Source organism: Geotrypetes seraphini, chromosome 10 (assembly GCF_902459505.1).
Source record: "Geotrypetes seraphini chromosome 10, aGeoSer1.1, whole genome shotgun sequence".
In the NCBI taxonomy this organism is placed as follows: Eukaryota; Metazoa; Chordata; class Amphibia; order Gymnophiona; family Dermophiidae; genus Geotrypetes; species Geotrypetes seraphini.
Window position 1 is genome coordinate 52,617,233 of NC_047093.1, and position 18,674 is coordinate 52,635,906.

Below are 18,674 nucleotides of genomic sequence, written 5' to 3' on the forward strand. Positions count from 1 at the left end.
TCTTAGGCCGAAGCCTAAGCCTCAGCAGTCTCGACCCTCTCGACCGCCATTAATATATCAACGGCGTTATCAACCGAGGCAAGCTCCGCCTGCGAGGCAACCTGCGAAGCGACAGCCCCCTGTATCTTTTAAAATTCTTCCTTCCCTCCCTCGACAGCTCCGTACTATTTCCGGGCAGCAGTCGCACAAGTCAGGGGCATGCAGGTCAGGCGCGAGCTTTCCGCGTTCCCTCCTGGCTGTTTTCTGAATGGCTGCTGGCAGTTCTCGCAAGTCCCGTGAGAACTGCCGCCAGCCATTCAGAAAGCGGCACAGGCCCAAGCGGGAGCGCAGAAAGCTTGGTCCTGACCTTTGTGCTCCTGACTCGTGTGCCTGCTGCCCTGAAATAGTACGGAGCAGTCGAGGGAGGAAAGTAAGAATTTTAAAAGGTACGAGGTTTAAAAAAAAAAGGTACAGAAGGGGTATGATTAAAAAGGTACAGGACCACCAGGCTGCTTGAAAAAGGGACGGCAGTGGTGACAGCGGGTGGGGTGTTTGTTTTAAAAAGGTGGCCCGGCGGCGGGCAAGCAGTGTTCAGAAAGGTGGTGCGGCTGCATGGGAGGAGAGGGGTACAAATTTTGTATCTGCTTCATAAGATGCACTGAGATTTCCACCCACTTTTGGGTGGAAAAAAAGTATGTCTTATGGAGTGAAAAATATGGTACATCTGCTTCATTGTAACATGGTGAAGATGTGAACTGAATTTCAGATTTTAAGACAAAGTGGCACACCACAGAATTAAGGCCTACCCTTTGTCAGCAATTGGATTCTGTGAAGTCATATAAAAATGAAATGTAAGATTGTTAAAATTGTTTGTGTCGGTGGCATAGGAAGTTTTATCCTGGAGTGTTTTGCCAACAGATTCAAATTGCTACTTGCATCCCAAGTTGATCCTTATTTCCACATACGAGTATCCAAATAGACTAATACAGCAATGATATCTACCCCCCATGACAAAAAGAAAGACCCAGCAATCTACAATAAAATGAGTCCAACGAGAAAAACAAAAGAAGACTGTGGATAAGATGTTCTGTAAATGATTTATTACTTTTCACAATAAAATCAACAAAATAAAAATACAAATGTAACCGGACCTACCCCCCATGAACATCACTAGAACAAGCATTCAGTATTTTGCTTTATTCTCCATCATAGTATATTCTTTTCTAAAATGTTATTTTAAAGTGCATCCTAGGACTCTGCCCACTCCCACAGGCTGAACACCAAATTCCTGTTTTACCTGTCTGACACCTCCAGCAGCAGTAATGTTTATTTGTTCACTAATGTAATTTACATATAATTCTGTGCTATAGTCTTAAATTCCAGGTGATTAATCAATATGAAATAACCAGATCATCTGCACATGTGGTTTTAGTAAGTTTTACTGTGTTTAGTGGTGGCAACAGCAGCAGATTCTCCCTCTGTCAGATCAAGCATATCTGAGTTCTAGTGCAAAAGGCATACTAGTCTTGAACCAGTGGGTTATTCACCTCTAATTACGAGTTGTGTAGAAGGCATCATGTAAATTTTTTCAGCTCCACCTCCCGTATCTCTGGACTGTGCTGCAGCTCCTCAGTTTTGCCTCTACATGCAAGTTGAAGGTGTCTGACTGATCTGATCTGATTTCAATTTGTTATTTTGGGGTTTTTTATCTTGAATTTGAGGCTTCTTGGTGCAACAGGGGTTCCCAGTTTTACTGGGGCAGCTCTACCTAGGAGAAGACACAGACTCTCCTGTCAGAAGTCTGTAGCTAGGAGGACAACCCTTTTACAGGGCATCTGCCTAGCCAGCCTGCTATAACACTTTTGGAAGGCTCAGGAACTATTCCACTAGTAGCAAGACTTGCTTCCGATTATTACTGGAGCTTGAGTGCAGCCTTTATGGTCCTGTGTCGGTCCTGAGGGCTCTAATGGGTGCCAGCTGTGTCTTTCCCCCCACACGATGGTTTGTGAGGAGCTATGGGGCTCTGAGGTCTCAGGCTATACCTTAATCTGACTGGTAGCCCGAAGAAACAAGCATTTGGAGTTATTTTACATGCTTGTCTGAGGCAGTAGTCTGCTCCATATTCCAAGTGCTGTTTTAGCTGAAGCAGGCACAGCACCACCATAACTGTGTACAGACCATTGTGGTCTATAGGAGACTTTGAAGGGTCTTCTAATTGCCTTTTTGGAGGTTTCTGGGGCTAGGATTTGGGTCCTCTATCTCCAGTGACTGCTTTCTTGATTTTTGTTTCTTGTGTGTTTTTATTTAGCTCTCCCGGGCCATTCTTTGGTGCCAAAACACTGCTGCCATAACCATCTTGGATTTCTCAACCTGATTTTAAAAGCCTCAAATCTGCCTCCAAAACACATCGATTTTGATTAAAATCAATTGAGATGGACTCTGTTTTACCCCTGATTCATGCCAGGTTTGTGCTGGATGGCCAACTGACTGTCCGTGTGCTATGAGGCACATGGGGGGAGGGCAGGAGCAATGAGCTTAGCCCCCTTTGGTCCCTCTAGAGCAGGGGAGTTGCAGGTGGCTCGTTTGTTGGGTCAAAAAGCCCTTCCAGAGCCCTGTGGTGAAGAGCAGATGCACAGACACCTCTGGGCTCCCAGGGAGGACAAGAGTCCCTACAAATGTCCTCAGGGCATACTGTTCAGGGCTTTACTCCTGATTTTGTTGGTCTGATGTTTGCAGCCTATTTGGCTTATTGGGGTCTCTCTACACAGTCTAGGGTCTCACCAGCTGTTGGACGGGAGGGGGCAGTTGCCCCCTCAGAGCACAGTGCCACTTCCGAAAGTTTCCCTGCAGGAATCTGAGGTCCAGTCGGAGAAAGACTGAGAAACCTGGGAAACAGAATCAATGCCTTAACTCTCTCAAAATTAATCTTCAGTTTTGGAGGATTCAGAGTCTCAGACTGGGGCTCGCAGTTAGGGTCTGTGGCAGCCCTGGACCAAGGAGAGAACCTGACAGTGTGCTGCCTTCTTAAATCAGTGGCTTTGCTGGAGGTCATCACAGAATCATTGTGGGTTTTGAAGCTGGAATCCCCACTGACCTGTGCTGTTCAGCATTCTATCATGAGCAGTTTTAAGCCTTAAACCACCTTTTTTTCCTTCTCATTCTGACATTACAGTGATGCTAACAGAGCATTGGAACAGTGATGCATCCACCAGCACACCCAAGTCTCTCTCAAGATTGCTTTCTCCCAACAATGCCCCCCCCAATTTGTAGTTGAACAACGGGTTCTTTTTCCCTATATGCATGACCTTGCATTTTTCCACGTTAAAGCGCATTTGCCATTTGTTTGCCCAGTCTTCCAGCTTGTCTAGGTCCCTTTGCAAAGGGACCTGCAAAGGGACCTAGACAAGCTGGAAGACTGGGCAAACAAATGGCAAATGCGCTTTAACGTGGAAAAATGCAAGGTCATGCATATAGGGAAAAAGAACCCGTTGTTCAACTACAAATTGGGGGGGGGGCATTGTTGGGAGAAAGCAATCTTGAGAGAGACTTGGGTGTGCTGGTGGATGCATCACTGAAGCCATCTGCACAGTGCGCAGCGGCCTCAAAAAAAGCCAACAGGATGCTGGGCATCATAAAGAGGGGCATAACTACCAGGACGCGGGAAGTCATCATGCCACTGTATCGAGCGATGGTGCGTCCGCATCTGGAATACTGCGTTCAATATTGGTCGCCGTACCTCAAGAAAGACATGGAGGTACTTGAGAGAGTCCAAAGGAGAGCAACGAAACTGGTAAGAGGGCTGGAACACTACTCATATGCTGAGAGGTTGGATAGGCTGGGGCTCTTCTCTCTGGAAAAAAGGAGGCTCAGGGGTGATATGATAGAGACCTTCAAGATCATGAGGGGCATAGAGAGGGTGGATAGGGACAGATTCTTCAGGCTGAAGGGGACAACAGGTACGAAGGGGCACTCGGAGAAACTGAAGGGAGATAGGTTCAGAACGAATGCAAGGAAGTTTTTTTTCACCCAGAGGGTCGTGGACACTTGGAATGCGCTACCGGAGGAAGTGATCAGGCAGAGTACGGTACAGGGATTCAAACAGAGACTGGATGGATTCCTGAGGGATAAAGGGATCATGGGATACTGAGAAAGCTAACCAGAAAATAAATGTAGAAACCCAACCAGGTCGTGCAGGTGCAAGACCGGAGGGCTAGGACTTTGATGGGAAGATAGGACTCAATTAGGAAACTGAGGTGGCATAGGGGCCCCTTCTGGTGATTTAGACAGGTCGTGACCTGTTTGGGCCGCCGCGGGAGCGGACTGCTGGGCAGGATGGACCTATGGTCTGACCCGGCGGAGGCACTGCTTATGTTCTTATGTTCTTATGTTCTTATGAAAGCCCCTGAAGGTCCCTTGCAATTTGCCAGTACTATGACACAGTTGTATCCGCTGGCTCTGGATTTTCAGCAGTTGTTTGTCCCACCTAAGGTGATTCACTGGTAGCATAAGTTACCAAGTGAACTTCTCTGCATAGTGAAGATGGAGTGATTTTGAAGGATGCATAAGACCACAGAATGGATTTGGTCCTCAAAAGACTGAGGCTTCGGCTTTAGGGTTGAAAGCGGCGGCAGTGGCTTCCTTTGTTGAGTGCACCTGCAATACTGTGTTGCATCAGGCTCCAGAAGGGCAGGAGGCCACTTACCCTCAGTTACTAACTTTGAGGGTGGATTATGTGCAGATGCTCTATATGACGTATTCAGGGTCATGAGCAAGGTATCTGCTTATTCCATCTCTGCCCGTAGAATGCTCTGGATTAGGCAATGGGTGGGAGATTCTGCTTCCAAGGCTACATTGGGCAGGCTACCTTTCAAAGACATAATGCTCTTTGGCAAGGAGCTAAATGATCTTATAGCCAGTGTGGTAGATCGTTGCTCTAAGTCCTTACAAGACAGTACACCTCATGTCCCTGGGAGAACAGTTCGAGGTAATTTTCATAATCCTTAATGGTTTTGTCAGCCTTCAGTGGGGTCCTCTGTTCAGAGATTGTATTATGGCCCTCGACAGATGTTTGGAGGCTCCAGGCGAGCTTAGCCTTTAAGTTGTTGATCCCAGCAGTCTCCAAGAAGTCCCAATGACTCCAGGCCAGTCACCAATATGCTGCAGATAGGAGGACAGTTGTTAGCTTACTGGGAGACCTGGGCAAGGATTTTCTTGGATCACTGGATACTGGACATCATTTCAGAGGGCTACAGGCTCGAATGCTTTCTTCCTCTGCTGGACCTATTTGTGGATTCTCTGGCCGGATGGCTGGAGAAAGCGATCAAAGTCCAAGCAACTGTAGGACGGCTCATAGATGACCCATACCACTCAAAGAATTGGGCTTGGGCAGGTACTCTGTATATTTTATCATACCCAAGAAAGACTCAGATGACTGGATCCTGAATCTGAAGTCGGTCAATGCAGTACTCAGTGTCCCAATTCTGGATGGAGACAGTGCATTCAGTCATAGACCGGTGGCACCAGGGGAATTCCTAGCCTCGCTGGATTTGACAGAGGCTTACTTGTATATTCCCATATTTCTGGCTCATAGGAAGTTCGTGAGGTTCCATGACTAGAGAGACATTTCCAGGTCTCAGTACTACCATTTGCTCTGGCAATGGCACCTCGCACCTTTACCAAGGTGATGGTCATTGCAGTAGTGCATCTGCACAAAGCAGGAATTCAGATGCATCCATACTTGGACAATTAGCTGATCCGAGCTCAGTCCAATGGTGAGAAAGCAATGGTGCAAGACCTGGGGTGGATTATCAATTTTTGAAAGAGCCACCTGAATCCTAGACTATGTGATGATCCACTTTGACACCGTGGAAGGCTGTATCTTCCTTCCAGAGCCACACAAATTGAAGCTAAGATGCCAGATTTTGGAGATCCTAGTTAAGCTTGCTTCTATGGTTTGGGCACTACTTACAAGCAACCCTAGAGGGCCAGGGGGTTGGTTCCCTCAAAGTATAGTTGGCAGGCCTTTTCGAGTGGAGAGAGTTTCTTTAGCCAGATTTGTTGAAATTTTACAGGGTGGATGTAGCTGCATGCTGCTTTTGGGTCCACGGTGCTAACAGCAGACTCTTCTGCCCTGCCCTAGACTCAGGGTGCTGCTATGGTACATCCTACTGGTTCAAGACGCCTATGAATTTTGCATTAGAAGGGAAGATTAGGTTCTTGCCTTGCTAATCTTTCTTGTAGAATGGTATATGAGTCTTGAAAGTCATATTGGTCTCAGGCTCTAAATTGACATGCACTGTTACTATTTGCCAATCGCATCAATCCAAAAAGACTTTTTTGCTGGAAAGTTAGTGAAGCTAAAATAAATTTAACTTTTTCAAAATTCAGTCCTCTGTATTAGCCATTAGGTAATTAATAAAACTGTGAATGCGGGAGTCACTTAGCTTTGTCCAGCATGGTCCATCTGCTACCCAACAGAGTGCTCTAATCCCACTGTTCAGCAAAAGTTTGTATTTCAGTTTGACCATAATGTGCCCTGCAATTGGGTTGGTCTCATAGCAGAAAATTATGGGAGCTTCCTTGACCATCCTGCCTTAAATGGAAGTCCGTGGCAGAGTACTCCCTTCCAGCAACAAGTAGTCTCTCTCTCTCTCTCTCTCTGACCAGACAATAAAAGGTAGAAAAATAATTTTATTTTCTATTTTGTGATTAGAATATATGAGAACTGAAATGTTTATCCTGCCAGTGCTGGTATTAGACATGGGTAGGGCCCAGGACCAGAAATTTGGGAAGGTACTCCAAAGCCCACTACTAGCCCATGCCATCTTCAGCTTCCAGCAGGCTCCGGCTTTCTTTAGCCAGGGGGCAGTTGCCCTAATTGCATTCCTTGGCTTAACACCATCCCTGGCATGTGTGATCTTTATATTTTGCACAGTATAGGAGGAAATGGATCTTTCTAGTTCTTGGGTTATACTACATGGAAAGTATAGCTTCTTGGGATTTTGGTTTATATTTATCATTATCCCAGGACAAGCAGGCAGGTATTCTCACTAGTGGGTGATGTCATCCGACAGAGCCCCGATACGGACATCTTGCAAGCATGTCTTGCTTGAAGAAACTCAGAAGTTTTGAGATCACCGCGCATGCGCCAGTGCCTTCCGCCCGATGCTCCGGGCGTGTCTCCTCAGTTCTTTTTCTTCCACGGAGCTGAGAAGTCTATCTTCAATTTGCGCCCATTGAATCTCTTTTTTTGCCTTCTTTTCTGCCGCGGGTTGAGTTCTTTTGGCTCTCCTGTGCTTTTATTTCTTTCTTTGATTTCTTTTTCAAAAAAAAAATTTTTCCTTCCGATACCAGGTCGGCCGCGTGACTGGGGCCCCGCGCCTTCGACCTTGCGGCGGAGCTTTTCCGGCCTATGTCCCAGCCGATCACCGGTTTTAAAAAGTGTAGCAAGTGCCAGCGCGTGATTTCGCTCACGGACCCTCATCGACGCTGCTTACAGTGTCTGGGACCGGATCACTTCCCGAAATCGTGCCGGCCTTGCTCCACTCTGACGGCGAGAGCGTTTAAGCATCGCTGTCTGCTGTGGGAGTCCATGTTCAAGATGGAAGCTTCATCGGATCCTGCAGCTTCGACATCGACATCGACAGGTGCTTCGACTCCTTCTGCGAAGCCCTCTGCCTCCCCGGCTGCTTCGGGCCTCCTGAAACCGGCGTCGTTCACACCGGTTTCGGCCCCGGCTTCGGCGCCGGAGCCTTCATCCGTCTCCTCGGAGCAGGTATCGACCCCGACAGTTCCTCCGGTGGTGCTCAAGGTGCCGAAGACTGGCAAGCAGAAGCACGTAGCACCCAAAGAGCGCGGAGACCGTGCGGAAGGGCCCCCTTTTGGTACGGATCCCTCCATATCGGCTTCGTTGCGGTCCATCCTGGAGGCTCAGTTCGTGGAGCTCATGCAGACCATGGGGCCTCGGCTGATTGCCACCATCCAGGGTGACCTTCCAGCTTCGGCTTCGAGGGGCGGTCCACCCCCTCCTCCTCCTCCTCCTCGCCGCACTACCTCGTTACTCGGCGAGGAGGAGCGGCGAGCGGTGTCCGGCTCCTCGAGGAGGTCCTCTGTTAGCGCTGTACCTCCTTTGGAACCGATTTCCTCGAGGAGGGCCTCCCTTAGTGATATGCCTCCTTTGGAGCCCATCCCCTCGAGGAAAGCCTCGTTTAGTGACCTGCCTCCCTTGGAACCGATTACTCCGCCCCATGACTCAGTGTGGCGTCCACCTTCGGGGCCACCCAGTCCTGGGCATAGCAGGAAGCAGGACGAGTTCTTCCGAACTCCCTATCAAACCTGGGCGTCGTCGGGGGAGCCTCCGACTCTACCGCCTCTGCGATCGACGGCATCAAGTCCAATCTGCACCTTGGAGGCGTCTGACCCAGTTTCTCACAGACGGGCTCGATCCCCTTCCAGGCATCGGGAGGGGCATCGATCCAGACATTCTTCGAAGCATTCCTCTCGATACTCGACCATCTCGCCTCAGAAGAAATTGCCTCGGTTGGGGTATGCTGCTTCGACTGGGTCTCCTCCTCCGGGCCCGGAGTTCGAGGACCCCGAGGTTTTCTACTCGTCCTGTTGCTCGCAGGCCTCTCTGGAGCCTGAAGCTTCTTCTTCTTCTAGTCCGTCTTGAAGACCGACGACGGCAGACCAACTGTCCTTTTCATCGTTCCTCAGGCAGATGGCGGATGACATGGACATTACTCTCGATGCTGGGTCTCAATATTCCAAAGAGTACCTCGATACCATGCACTTGCCTCGTCCTCCGGCAGAGTCCTTGCGGCTTCCCCTGCACAAGCTCCTCGACCAGACCTTCATGCGATGCTTCGAGTCTCCTTACTCTATCCCTGCGGTCCCTGGCAAATTGGATGCGCGGTACCGCACGGTGCATCATAAAGGCTTCGAGGGTCCTCAGCTTTCTCACCAGTCCCTCCTGGTCGAATCCTCGCTCAAGCGGTCTCATCCTGGCCAGGTCTATGCTTCAGTGCCTCCGGGCCGCGAGGGCAGAACCATGGATAAGTTTGGTCGACGCATCTATCAGAATTCGATGATGGCGTCTCGAGTCCTGAATTACAATTTCCACTTTGCAGCCTACTTGGAATTTTTTCTACCTGTGCTTCGGAAGTTCACACCATACATCGAATCCCAGGCTAGGTTTGAGTTTGAGGAAGTGGTTGCTTCGCTGTCCCAACTTCGGCTTCAGTTAATGCAATCTGCCTATGATGCGTTTGAGCTCTCCGCCCGAGCGGCGGCCTGCTCGGTGGCGATGCGCCGGTTGGCCTGGTTGCGGACCATTGATATGGACCCGAATCTTCAGGACCGCCTGGCGAACGTCCCGTGTGCTGGGGCGGATCTTTTTGACGAATCCATCGAGACTGTCACGAAGAAGTTGTCTGACCACGAAAAGTCCTTCCAATCTATCCTTCGGCCGAAGCCTAAGCCTCAGCAGTCTTGACCTTCTCGTCCGCCGTTGATTTATCAGAGGCGTTATCAGCCGAGGCAAACTCCTCCTGCGAGGCAACCGGCGAAGCGTCAGCCTCCCCAGAAGGGTCAGCCTAAGTCTCAGTCGCCCGCTGTCCCTAAGACCACTCAGCCTTTTTGACTGTCTCGTCGAGGGCATAACCAACCTCGTTCTGCCTCCCCCTGTTTTTCCCATCGGAGGGCGCCTCCATCATTTTTATCATCGCTGGGAGGCCATAACAACCGACCTCTGGGTCCTTACTATCATCAAGGACGGATACTCTCTTCATTTCCATCGGGTCCCTCCGGACCACCCTCCAAGAGAGTATCCTTCCAACTTGACTCAGACCGCCCTTCTTCTCCAGGAAGCTCAGGCTTTGCTCCGGCTTCGTGCCGTGGAGCCGGTCCCGACGGACCAACTGAACCAGGGGTTTTACTCCCGGTACTTCCTTGTTCCGAAGAAGACGGGCGACCTGCGACCCATTTTGGACCTCAGGGCCCTCAACAAATTCCTAGTCCGAGAGAGGTTTCGCATGCTGACACTTGCTTCTCTCTACCCTCTCCTCGAGCAGAACGACTGGTTATGCTCTCTGGATCTCAAGGAGGCCTACACTCACATTCCCATTCATCCGGCCTCCCGCAAGTTCCTCAGATTTCGGGTGGGACATCTACATCTGCAGTATCGGGTGCTTCCATTCGGTCTGTCCTCGTCTCCCAGAGTCTTCGCGAAGTGTCTGGTGGTGGTGGCCGCTGCACTCCGGAACAGGGGTCTTCAGGTATTTCCATACCTCGACGACTGGCTCATCAAGGCCCCGTCAGCTCCAAAGGTCATTTCGGCGACCTTGACAACGATCTGCTTCCTGCAGAGCCTGGGCTTCGAGATCAATTTTCCCAAATCTCATCTGCAGCCTACCCAGTCCCTTCCCTTCATCGGGGCGGTACTGGACACCATTCAGCTTCGGGCATTCCTTCCTCCTCAGCGCATGGATGCTCTTCTTCGTCTCTGCCAGTCTGTGTCTTCTCGCCAGTCCATCTCAGCGAGACACATGATGGTCCTCCTGGGCCACATGGCCTCTACAGTTCATGTGACACCCTTTGCCAGGCTCCATCTCAGAATTCCTCAGTGGACCCTGGCTTCTCAATGGACTCAAGTGTCAGACCCTTTGACTCGACACATCATAGTCACTCCTGCTCTTCGGCAGTCTCTACTTTGGTGGATGACCTCTTCGAATCTATCCAGGGGTTTGCTGTTTCACACTCCTCCTCATCAGAAGGTTCTCACAACCGATTCCTCGACCTATGCCTGGGGGGCTCATCTGGATGGGCTTCGCATTCAGGGATTCTGGACCAGTGCGGACCGCCTCCATCAGATCAATCTTCTGGAGCTCAGAGCCATCTTCTATGCTCTTCAAGCTTTTCAACATCTGCTTCACGACATGGTGGTCCTCATCCGTACAGACAACCAGGTCGCCATGTATTATGTGAACAAGCAGGGGGGCACGGGATCGGTCTCCCTCTACCAGGAAGCTCTCAGAGTCTGGGATTGGGAAGTTCACCACAATGCCTACCTCAAGGCTGTCTACATTCAGGGGAAGGACAATGTCTTGGCAGACAACTTGAGTCGTCTCCTCCAGCCTCACGAATGGACGCTCCATTCCAACCCCCTTCATCAGATATTTGCACATTGGGGGACGCCTCAAATAGACCTCTTTGCGGCTCCCCACAACTTCAAGCTGCCTCAGTTTTGCTCCAGGATCTACACTCCTCATCGACTCGAGGCAGATGCCTTTCTGCTGGATTGGGGGAATCGATTTCTGTATGCGTTTCCTCCATTTCCTCTCATTCAGAAGACTCTGGTCAAGTTGAAATCAGACCAAGCCACCATGATTCTAATAGCTCCTCGGTGGCCCAGGCAACCTTTGTTCTCCCTTCTACTTCAACTCAGCAGCAGGGAGCCATTCCTTCTTCCAGTGTTTCCTTCACTGCTTACTCAGCATCAGGGATCTCTACTTCATCCCAACCTGCAGTCTCTCCACCTGACAGCTTGGTTCCTCTCAACATAACTCCCCACCAGTTTTCCCAGGCGGTGAGGGATGTCTTGGAGGCTTCCAGGAAGCCTGCTACTCGTCAATACTACTCCCAGAAATGGACTAGATTTTCTTCATGGTGTATTTCCAATTCTAAGGAGCCTCAGCGAGCCTCCCTATCCTCTGTGTTGGATTATCTTCTACACCTGTCTCAGTCCGGTCTCAAGTCGACATCTATACGAGTCCACCTGAGTGCTATTGCGGCTTTCCATCAGCCTCTACAAGGGAAACCTCTCTCTTCTCATCCTGTGGTTTCCAGATTTATGAAAGGACTTTTTCATGTCAATCCTCCTCTCAAACTGCCTCCAGTGGTTTGGGATCTAAATGTTGTCCTTTCTCAGCTTATGAAACCTCCTTTTGAGCCTCTGAGCAAGGCTCCACTAAAGTTTCTCACTTGGAAAGTGGTTTTTCTGGTGGCCCTCACATCTGCTCGCAGGGTCAGTGAGCTTCAGGCCTTGGTGGCGGACCCACCTTTCACAGTTTTCCATCATGACAAGGTGGTCCTCTGCACTCATCCGAAATTCCTACCTAAGGTGGTCTCTGAATTTCATCTCAACCAATCCATCGTGCTTCCAGTGTTTTTTCCAAAGCCTCATTCTCATCCTGGAGAATCAGCTCTGCACACTCTGGACTGTAAACGTGCTTTGGCTTTCTACTTGGATCGCACCAAACCACACAGAATTGCTCCTCAACTTTTCGTCTCCTTTGATCCAAACAAGTTGGGATGACCTGTATCGAAGCGCACCATCTCCAACTGGATGGCGGCTTGTATCTCTTTCTGCTATGCCCAGGCTGGATTACCCCTTTCCTGTAAGGTCACAGCCCATAAGGTCAGAGCTATGGCAGCCTCTGTAGCCTTCCTCAGATCGACACCGATTGAGGAGATTTGTAAGGCTGCCACTTGGTCCTCGGTTCATACATTCACCTCTCATTATTGTCTGGATACTTTCTCCAGATGGGATGGACAGTTTGGCCAAACAGTGTTACAAAATTTATTCTCCTAAGTTGCCAACTCTCCCACCATCCCATTGAGGTTAGCTTGGAGGTCACCCACTAGTGAGAATACCTGCCTGCTTGTCCTGGGATAAAGCAATGTTACTTACCGTAACAGTTGTTATCCAGAGACAGCAGGCAGCTATTCTCACGTCCCACCCACCTCCCCTGGGTTGGCTTCTCTGCTAGCTACCTGAACTGAGGAGACACGCCCGGAGCATCGGGCGGGAAGGCACTGGCGCATGCGCGGTGCGGGCATCTCGAAACTTCTGAGTTTCTTCAAGCAAGACATGCTTGCAAGATGTCCATATCGGGGCTCTGTCGGATGACATCACCCACTAGTGAGAATAGCTGCCTGCTGTCCCTGGATAACAACTGTTACGGTAAGTAACATTGCTTTTTTGGTCAGCTGTTATGTATTTGGCATTTGTGTTCTGTGGTGTGACCGAGGTATTCTTTTAGGATGAATTTTCTATGTAGCATTCAGTGAACTTCCTAGTCAGAAAGGGTTTTTTTTACTCTCTGGAAGCTTAGGTCCATTAGAGCATACTTTGACGCATCATCATTCAGAATTCTGGTAAAATCCCTAATACTAAGCCATCTCGATTACTGTAATATCGCCCATCTGGCTATCTCCCAGAAGAACATGCAGAGACTACAACTGGTGCAGAATGCAGCGGTCAGGTTGATCTTTGGGTTGAAAAAGTCCAATCACATAACCCCTTCCTACCGACTCCTGCACTGGTTGCCAATGGAGGCATGTGCGAAGTTCAAGCTGGGATGTTTTTATTTTAAGGTACTATCTGGTTTAGCCCCTAAATATATAACTGACCTCTTCACCTTCTCAACCAGTAGACATAAGAGAAGCGCACACCTGAAGTTAGTCTCCCCACCGGTTAGAGCAGGGGTTGCCAAAGTCCCTCCTTGAGGGCCGCAATCCAGTCGGATTTTCGGGATTTCCCCAATGAATATGCATGAGATCTACGTGCATGCACTGCTTTCAATGCATGGGAAGATTCAGAACTGTTCTAAGTCATCTTCTCCATTGGAAATAATGCTTCTCACTTTGATTCAGTAGAGGCCCAGAGATTTAGAAATGGCTTTGTAAACCTTTCCAGACTGATATATTTCAACAACCTTTCTTGTCATCTACTCTGGAATTTTCTTTGATTGTGGCATAACCTTTTTGTAGAAACCTTGTGGCGACTACTTCACTGTCATGATAAGGTTCAGTATATAATGAAGTTCAGATTCAACAGGGCTGGCTACAAACAAGCCTCATATTAAATCAGTTCAATCTATCAATTAAATTTGGTAAATTGGTTGATTAATTAAGAGGCAGTTACTTTTTCATATGGTTGATGCATAATTTTGTTCCTTAAATGATGTAAAAACTTGTATGTTTACTCAAGTTCCCTTTATCTAATATTTTATTTTGTTTAAAGATGAAAAACCATTTAGTGTGATATCTTCCAATGTTATTATGTCATTCTGTTATTAAGTCTATACCCTCAACCTATATTCTCCAATGTCATGTACCCTCCTGGAAATGTCCAGTTCTCTTCTTATGTAATCCGCTTTGAACCGCAAGGTACAAGCGGAATAAAAATCACTAATGTAATGTAATATAATATAAGTAGTATGAAAAATAATAGGATAAGTCAGAAGGGAGACAAAAACCTTTTCATTTTACATGCAATACAATAACAGTAAAATACTTAGCAACAATCATATAAAATTTAAAATACAGAGACAATAGTTGGGGGAGTTTTAGGGAGATATTGAGATTATATATAGGGGAATTTATATAGGGGAATTTAATTTTTGTAAGGGTTCTATTTCATGTAAACCTCTTAATGTTTTGTGATTTATCAGTTTGTCTTTATTATAACTTGCGGTGTTTTGGTGAGGTGGGCTTATCAAATCTTGAAAATAAATCAAGACATGCTAATGGCAGTGAATGGATGGAGATGTCGAAAAGCAATAGCTTTTCTGGATGGGGAGGGGGAATTGCAGTAATATCTCAGGATCTATTGTTGTAACAACTAGTTTGTCTTATGTTGAAAAGGTTTTCGCACAGACTAACATTGTGGGCAGATTCAATAATAGCTCATGATGCTAATCCTGAGGTTCTTTCTAGGATCCATCCCTATGAATATCAGATTTGAGCCATATCTTTGTAGCAGTAGGTAAATGAATATGTTCTTTGTATGCACAACCAAAAGTTGTCCTGAATGTGAGAGCTAAGCTGTTCATGGTTGTGCATAATAGGTTTCACTCACACCAGTGTATATGGAGTACGGAGAGTGCATGGCCCAGTTCCATTGTACAAGTATGTTTGAGAAGCATGTATTTTTTTTCAGTTGGCAACTGGGAGAGTAGGTGGCATCTGCATGTTGCATTTTCTTAGAACCCTTTATTAGGATTTAGTCAGAAACACTTCTTTTCTGTTGTAGCTTTGAGAGAAGAAGAAGTTTCTGTAGGTAAGTGAACATTACTTTGGTGTCTTAAAGCTTGGGACAGAAGAGAATTTGTAGGTTTATTGATAAAATCTGTTTAAATTTTATAAAAAAGCAAACATTTTATTAGCTTGTTTAAAGAATCTAGCATTTTATGCTTTTGTTTGCTTCTAACTGAACTTCAAATAATTGTTGTTTAGGATGATCACATGCTGATGAAACTACCCTGTGGTGACAAATTTCCTTCTTTGCTTTTTAATAGAGATAATTGACAAATTAAGAGATGTGCCCGGGTGGGAAGGAAAGCATATTAAACTAAGTTCTGTTTAGCAATCAAATACCTAACCTTTTAATGATTACTGGGGGAATTCTACGCAACTGCATACTGCAGAATCCTGCACCGTTCTCCAGTGACAGGGGATTTCTTCTGTCCTTTCTCCCTTCATAGAGATTACAGCAACAAGAGGAGAAGGTAAGCAGTTATACATCTAGTCATGTCTTCCTAGGCCCCACTGTTCATTTGAACCATGAAGGCCTCCTTCCTTATCTACGGCAGCAGATGAATCCAGAGACTAGTGGGATAGCACACATTGACCAGAAGGTGGAGATAGAGAACTGATTAACAGGTGGTCGTCTTGGATGGAACCTCTCCTTCAACTTCAGTATGCTCTATCTCCCAGCAGGTCATGGTTTCTATCCTAATAGCTCCTGAATTCTGGCTGATTATGGTTGTCTGATCTCCTGTTGAGAATCCTCTTCAGTGAGAAAGGGGTGTTCGGCTGAACGGTGCCATCTTTAGAGGTTACATCTGGGCCCCCCCAGTTCCCTGCCTCACCCTCCCCTCAGAGCCAGTGAGGGGGATTCGCTCCCTGTATTTCTTCTTTCCCTTACAAAAAAAAAAAAGGGAGCTTTCAATTTACTGTGGCTTTGTTTTACTTTGTATGCAGGCTACAACTACTACTCTCTGCAAAACTTCCTGTGTGCAGCAGTTTTGTCGGGGTAAGCCTCTTGTTCCTTGGTGCTGTTTTTTGGTTTTTGGTGCTCGTTGGCCGAAGGTTCTGGTGTGCGGCGGGTGAGCCGTTTTATTTTTCATTTTGTTGGTGCATTATGGCAGTAGAAACGGTTAGATGGTATTCCCGCTGTGGGAAGCGGAGAAGGTCATCGGGTTTGTGCTCTACAAGGTGCGCGGACGCGGCGGGGGAGAAGATAAATATGGCGCAGGTTCAGTTGGCACTTTCCCGCCCAAAAGATGCGAGTTTGTTTTCCCCGACACTGTCGGCCGATGCGGCCTCCTCGGCAGTTCTAAGGGGGCAGTTGCAGAAGGGGAAACTTTCTCTTCCTTCGGTGGTTTCGCGCATCAGCGAGGGGGTCGGATTTAGCGGCGGAGCAGGAGTCTGCTGTGACAGATGGGCAGCGGTCAGACACTTCTGCGGGTCGGAATCAGGCTCTTGCAGCAGGGTTCCAGCTGGCTGATGCGGCAAGGGCATTGTCTGCTGTGACTGCTCCGACTCAGCATTTGCCATTTCCCCCCGAATTTGTGATGCTTTTGCATCAAGCCTTCCTGTTGCAGAGCGCCCAGCCTGCACTTCAGGGGGCAGGTAATTTAACTGTTTTGCCTCAACTCCCTGTTGCTCCATCGCAGCAGGGTTTGCTAGCCGCAAAACGTCGCAGAGTGGCCCCTATGGATGGAGGGGATGATCCTTTGGATTACACTTTATCCCTGCCTCCTCCTGAATCTCTGGCTGATAGGGATACTGCAGATTTTGAGTTTGAGGAGGCACTAGGTAGGGAGGTAGATGATCCCACAGTGCTCCGTCTTTTCCATAAGGAGGAATTCTCACACTTTTTTTCTAAGGCATTGTAGGGTTTGAATATATCTCTAGCGGATCCGCAGGCCGAGCTGGATTGGCTAACCCTCTTATGGCGGGCACGAAGAAACCGTCTAAAACGTTTCCGGTCCACGAAGCTATGATGGAACTTATTTCCGCCCAATGGGACTCGCCGGATGCCATGTTGGAGTCAGGGCTGACTGTTCCCTCTGACTTTCCGGATATGGAATCCGATTTAGCTTATTTAGCAGATGCTTTGTATGATATTATTCGTGCTTCTGCGAAACAAATGTCTCTTTCGGTTGTTTCTCGCAGATCCTTGTGGCTACGTCATTGGGCTGCGGATGTGGATTCCAAGACGCAGAGATTACCAGAAGATAGGCCTAAGGGGCCTTTGAAGCCTATGAATCCCAAGCCCCGCTTCAGGGATGTTAGAAGATACAGACCTGGGAAACCGTTCTTTCTGGCATCTTACGGGTCCTCTTAATTCTAAGCTGAGGTTTCCACAAAAGAATTCCTTTCGTCCTGTGAAACCCCCAACCGCTCAACCAGCCCGTACCCCAGCCTTGAGTACTTCTCAATGACGGGGACTCGGCCCTCTCCGCCATTCCCATAGGGGGTCGGCTGTCCTCCTTTTTGGCGGAGTGGGCGAGGATCACGTCTGATCAATGGGTATTGGACATTATTTGAGACTGTTACAAATTAGAATTTTCTTTCTTGGTATCCCCATGTTCAGGGGCAGACAAGAGAGAATCGGTGTGAGTCACCCTTCAGATTCTTCTAGACCTAGGGGCGGTTATTCCAGTCCCTCCAGAGCAAAGGGGCCAGGGCAGATATTCCATTTGCTTTGTAGTGTCCAAAAAGGGAGGTTTGGTCAGGCCTACATATGCAGTCGATGTCAGGAACTGGCTAGCCTAAAGAAGGAGGTTGGGAGACTGCAGATCAAAGTACAGGAGCTAGAGGGACTCCGCTCCATAGAGGAACCAAGGGAATTTGAACCAACTGAGGACACCACATCAACGAACAGGTCAGAGAGCTCGAAAGATTCATCGAAGAGGCCTGCAGGATGGTAGAGACACAGGATCACCCGCTCTTCAGAAGGGAACAAACGGATGGAGGACAGGACTCGCCAGGAGCCACCAGGACCCACCAGGAGCCGAGGGAGAGGAACCAACCAGGAGAAGGAAGGATTGGAGGACCCAATCATCGACACAGACCTGAGACCCAGGAGGAAGCTGAGGAGAGGAAAATCTGCTATTGTGGTGGGAGACTCAATCCTGAGAGAGGTGGACAGTCACATAACAGGAGGCAGAACGGATCGCCTAGTGACATGTCTCCCAGGGGCAAGGACAAAGGACATCTCCGACAGAATCGAGAGAATCATGGAGGGAGCTGAGACAGAGGAAACAGCAGTGATAATCCACGTCGGAACCAATGATGTCAGCAGAAGAAATTTCAACATGACTACACTGACCGAGCAGTTTAAGATCCTGGGGAGGAAGCTGAAGCTGAGGACAGGGAAGATAGCCTTTCCAGAGATCCTGCCAGTACCAAGGGCAGACGCGAGGAGGCAGACCGAGCTGCAAGCAACAAATGGATGGCTGAGGCGATGGTGTGAAGAGGAGGGTTTCCTCTTTGTACGGAACTGGTCAACCTTCCTGGGGAAAAACAAGCTCTACAGGAGAGACGGACTGCATTTGAGCACGGCTGGGACGAGGATGCTGGTACGAAACTTCCAGACCTGCATAGACATGACTTTAAACTGATAACAAGGGGAAAGCCGACAGTCGATCTGACCTCGACACATCGGACCATAGTATCGAGCAAGG

General features: G+C 48.3%; 1 protein-coding gene across 9 annotated transcripts in view; it reads left to right on the forward strand.

Annotated features, from left to right (window-relative positions):
• Nucleotides 1-18,674, forward strand: part of FUBP3 (far upstream element binding protein 3) — a 137,730-nt gene that overhangs the window by 31,897 nt on the left and 87,159 nt on the right. For 4 of the 9 annotated variants that reach the window (XM_033961007.1, XM_033961002.1, XM_033961006.1 and 1 more), the window contains exon 3: nt 15,014-15,040. The exons of the other annotated variants lie outside the window; for them this stretch is intronic. In XM_033961007.1, the coding sequence (XP_033816898.1) occupies nt 15,014-15,040 (27 nt within the window). The remainder of the gene's footprint in view (nt 1-15,013; nt 15,041-18,674) is intronic. 9 annotated transcript variants of the gene reach the window in all.